The 3,085-nt window shown below is 50.0% G+C and overlaps 1 protein-coding gene across 1 annotated transcript; it reads right to left on the bottom strand.

Moving 5' to 3' along the window:
- Positions 1-244: 244 nt before the first annotated feature.
- On the bottom strand, positions 245-2,741 carry LOC104958321 (neurofilament heavy polypeptide-like; the record flags this gene model as incomplete). Its single annotated transcript, XM_010786042.1, has 2 exons — positions 2,634-2,741; positions 245-2,431 (listed from the first exon to the last, which is right to left on the bottom strand). A coding segment is annotated over exon 2 (2,124 nt), but the record flags the coding sequence as incomplete, so codon positions are not given.
- Between the last annotated feature and the right edge of the window lie 344 nt (positions 2,742-3,085).

Below are 3,085 nucleotides of genomic sequence, written 5' to 3'. Positions count from 1 at the left end.
GGGTCTCTGGTGTGTTTAGCTCCGCCTCCTCTACGAACTCATCCAGAGTGACTAGTGCCTGCAGCTCTCCCTCGCCCACCTCATCCAGAGTCACCAGCTCTTCCTCCTCCTTCTCCCTCCTCGCTCTTCCTCCTCCTCCTCCTCTGCTGTTGCTATGGCTCCTCTCCTCCCTCTCCTCTCTCCTCCTCTCCTTGCTCCTCCTTTCCTCTCTCTCCTTGCTCCTCCTCTCCTCGCTCCTCCTCTCCTCTCTCTCCTTGCTCCTCCTCTCCTCTCTCTCCTTGCTCCTCCTCTCCTCCTTCTCCTTTGAGATCTGCCTCTCTTTGGCGGCCACATGTCGCCTCCTCAGCTCTTCCTCCTCGGCGTGGTCGTCGGGGTAATCCTCCTCCTCATCGCTCACCTCGTCCAGACCCGTTATGTCTTTCTCCGGGGGGTCTTCTTCGTTAGTCTTTTCAAATGTAGCCGCGTCACCCTGGGATTCAGTCGTTGGATTCTCCTCCACTTTTTCAGACGTTTCTTCCAGAGAATCCACGATCTGATACATAGGCTCCTCCTCTTCCTCCTCCTCGTCTTTAGGAGCGATGGACGCCGTTTGTTTCTCGTTGTTTTCACACGTCTCGTCTATCGTCTCGTCCTCCACAGAATCGAGGATCTGGTACGTCGTCGTCGTTTCTTCGGCGGCTGCCTCTTTCTCGGCTTTCTTCATCGCTGCCGCCTCTTTCTTCGTCATTTTCTTTGGTCTTCCTCGTTTTCCTTTTGGTTTTGTAGCGGGCGGTTCGTCCTTAGCAACCTCGTCCTTCGCTTCTGCTAAGGTCGCATCCTCTCCCACAGCCACGTCACTCTTTTTCGGTGGTGTGCTAGGGTTCCTCCTCCGTGCTGGCGTGTCTCTCTTAGCCGATCGTCCTCTCGTTCCTCTGGTCGATCGAGTTGCAGTCGGTTCATCGATGGCATCCTCCACGGAGTCTATGATATCGTACGTAGTCTCCTCAGACACTTCCGCCTCCTTCTTTCCTCTTGCACTCCGTCTTCTACCAGATTGTTCTGTGCCGGCGGCGACATCTTGAACTGGTTTATCTTCAACCGAATCGATTATCTGATACACAACGTCCTCCGCGGTGGCGTCTTTGTCCGAAGCTTCACTTCTGGACACTCTGGTTGAGGGAATGCTCTTCGTCGATGCTTTATCGTTTTTGCTCGCCTCCCCTCTCCCCGTGTTGTCCGTCGGCTGATCTTCAAGAGAGTCAATCACCCGATACGTCGCTTCCTCCTCCTCCTCCTCCACGGACTCCATTTCTTCTTTAGGCATCTGATCACCGGGGGTTTCCAGGTCTCCTGTCGCCGTCTGATCGCCTATAGAGTCTAAAATCTCAAAGGTGTCTAATCCAAAGTCTCCGCTTTCAAGATCTTTGTCAGGAAGGGTGTGGACTTCTTTGCCCTTCATCTCTTCTCCCATTTGCACAGAAGCTTCTTCGCTTCCTGTATTTACATTATTAGCTTCTTGATCTTTAATAGATTTGTCGTCCTCGCTCGGTTTGTCTACGGTGGAGCTTTCCTGTTCACAAGTTGCCGTTTGGTCTTCGGTCACTTCCATTTCCTGTGCTTTGCCTTCATCTCCAAATGTGTCCAGAACCTGAACGCTCTGCTCCTTCTCTCCCTCGGGGTCAGTCGGTTTGGCTTCAGATCCACCATCTTGTTCCCCACCCTCCATCTGTTCAGCAGTTTCATCCAGGATTTGGTATTTCTCTCCCTCCTTGCTTTTCTTATCCTCCTCAACCTCTCCGCTTGACTCTAACCCTTGTTCCCGCAGAGGTGGACGCATCTCTGACGATGTTTCCATTTCTGTCTCTGACTTGACAGTTTTTGCAGGAACGTCCTCTGCTGACACCTTGTGGTCGGACGTTGCCACTGCGTTCTGATTGTCTTTCACCACCTCTCTCTCCGAATGAGTCTCCTTTGAAGCCTCGACAGTTGCTGCAGATGAACGGGAGCCAGAGGACGCGGTTTCTGATGCTTTGGATGGAGATTTAGTTTTGCTCCGTTGTGTTTTCTGAGCAGGGGAAGAAGGGGAGGTCTTACTGGAACTGGCGGAGGATTTAGTGGGCTCTGATGAGGATTTTTTGGACTTTTTCGGTGACTCGGAGCGATAAGAGCTTGGGCCTCTCGTCGACCTGGACGACGAAGAGGAGGAAATGGCAGATCTTTTGCCATCTTTTGAATACCGCGATGAAGAGTGTCTGTCGGCGGAGCTGTGCCTCTCTCTCCTGGCTCTCGAAGACGTCCTGGAGGAGGAGGAGGAGGAGCCATGAGTTTGGTGACTGGAAGACGGGGTCTCATCGTCGCAGACTTCATCCACCGTCACAAACTCATCCATGTCCAAATTATCCTCATCAAAACCATCGTGGTCTGACGCAGGAATGTCACTGGCTGAATAATCCTGAGGCGGCGAAGACAAAGGGAGGATCAGAAAGTGACACAAGGGATCAAATAGTGTACTTCAAGAGAAATGTATGCAATTTAATACATGTTGGAGCCATTCTTTTATCATCCCCTGTCTATATGAAAGGTTAGGTAAAGCAAAAAAGGTCCGAGGTGTTTGAGGGAATAAAATACAACAACAACAACAACGTTTTGTTTACCTCTCTCCGTGGTTCTTTGCCATCCGATTCATATCCAGAAGTTCCTCTGCTTTTGCTGTGGCTCTGAGAAAATACACATTTATTTAAACATTAAAGGTAGGGTAGGTAAGAATGGAGAAACCAGCTCGAGTGCGCTAGAATTTGAAAGGACACAAGCAGAAAACAATCTGCCACTTCCTTCAGACTTCCTTACAGAGCCCCTCCTCCAACACACACAAACGCGAACATGACCAATGAGGGCACGAGATAAGTTTGTGCACAGATGGAAGGCTGACAGGCAGGTAGGCCATCCAGTTATTTGATTGGTCGTGCTTTTTACAGCGCTACGGCTTCCAGAGATACATTTTGTATGTATTTATTGTCAAAGAATTTAATATATTCATTGCTATCGGGACGTTAAGAGCATTCCATGGAATATAACAAAAAGGGTTTTCTAGAAATAAATTACATAC

Source organism: Notothenia coriiceps, unplaced genomic scaffold (genome assembly GCF_000735185.1).
Source record: "Notothenia coriiceps isolate Sejong01 unplaced genomic scaffold, NC01 NC01_scaffold00028685, whole genome shotgun sequence".
Lineage (NCBI taxonomy): Eukaryota > Metazoa > Chordata > Actinopteri > Perciformes > Nototheniidae > Notothenia > Notothenia coriiceps.
The sequence above is the reverse complement of the archived record's forward strand: the minus strand, read 5'-3'. Positions and strand labels throughout refer to the sequence as shown.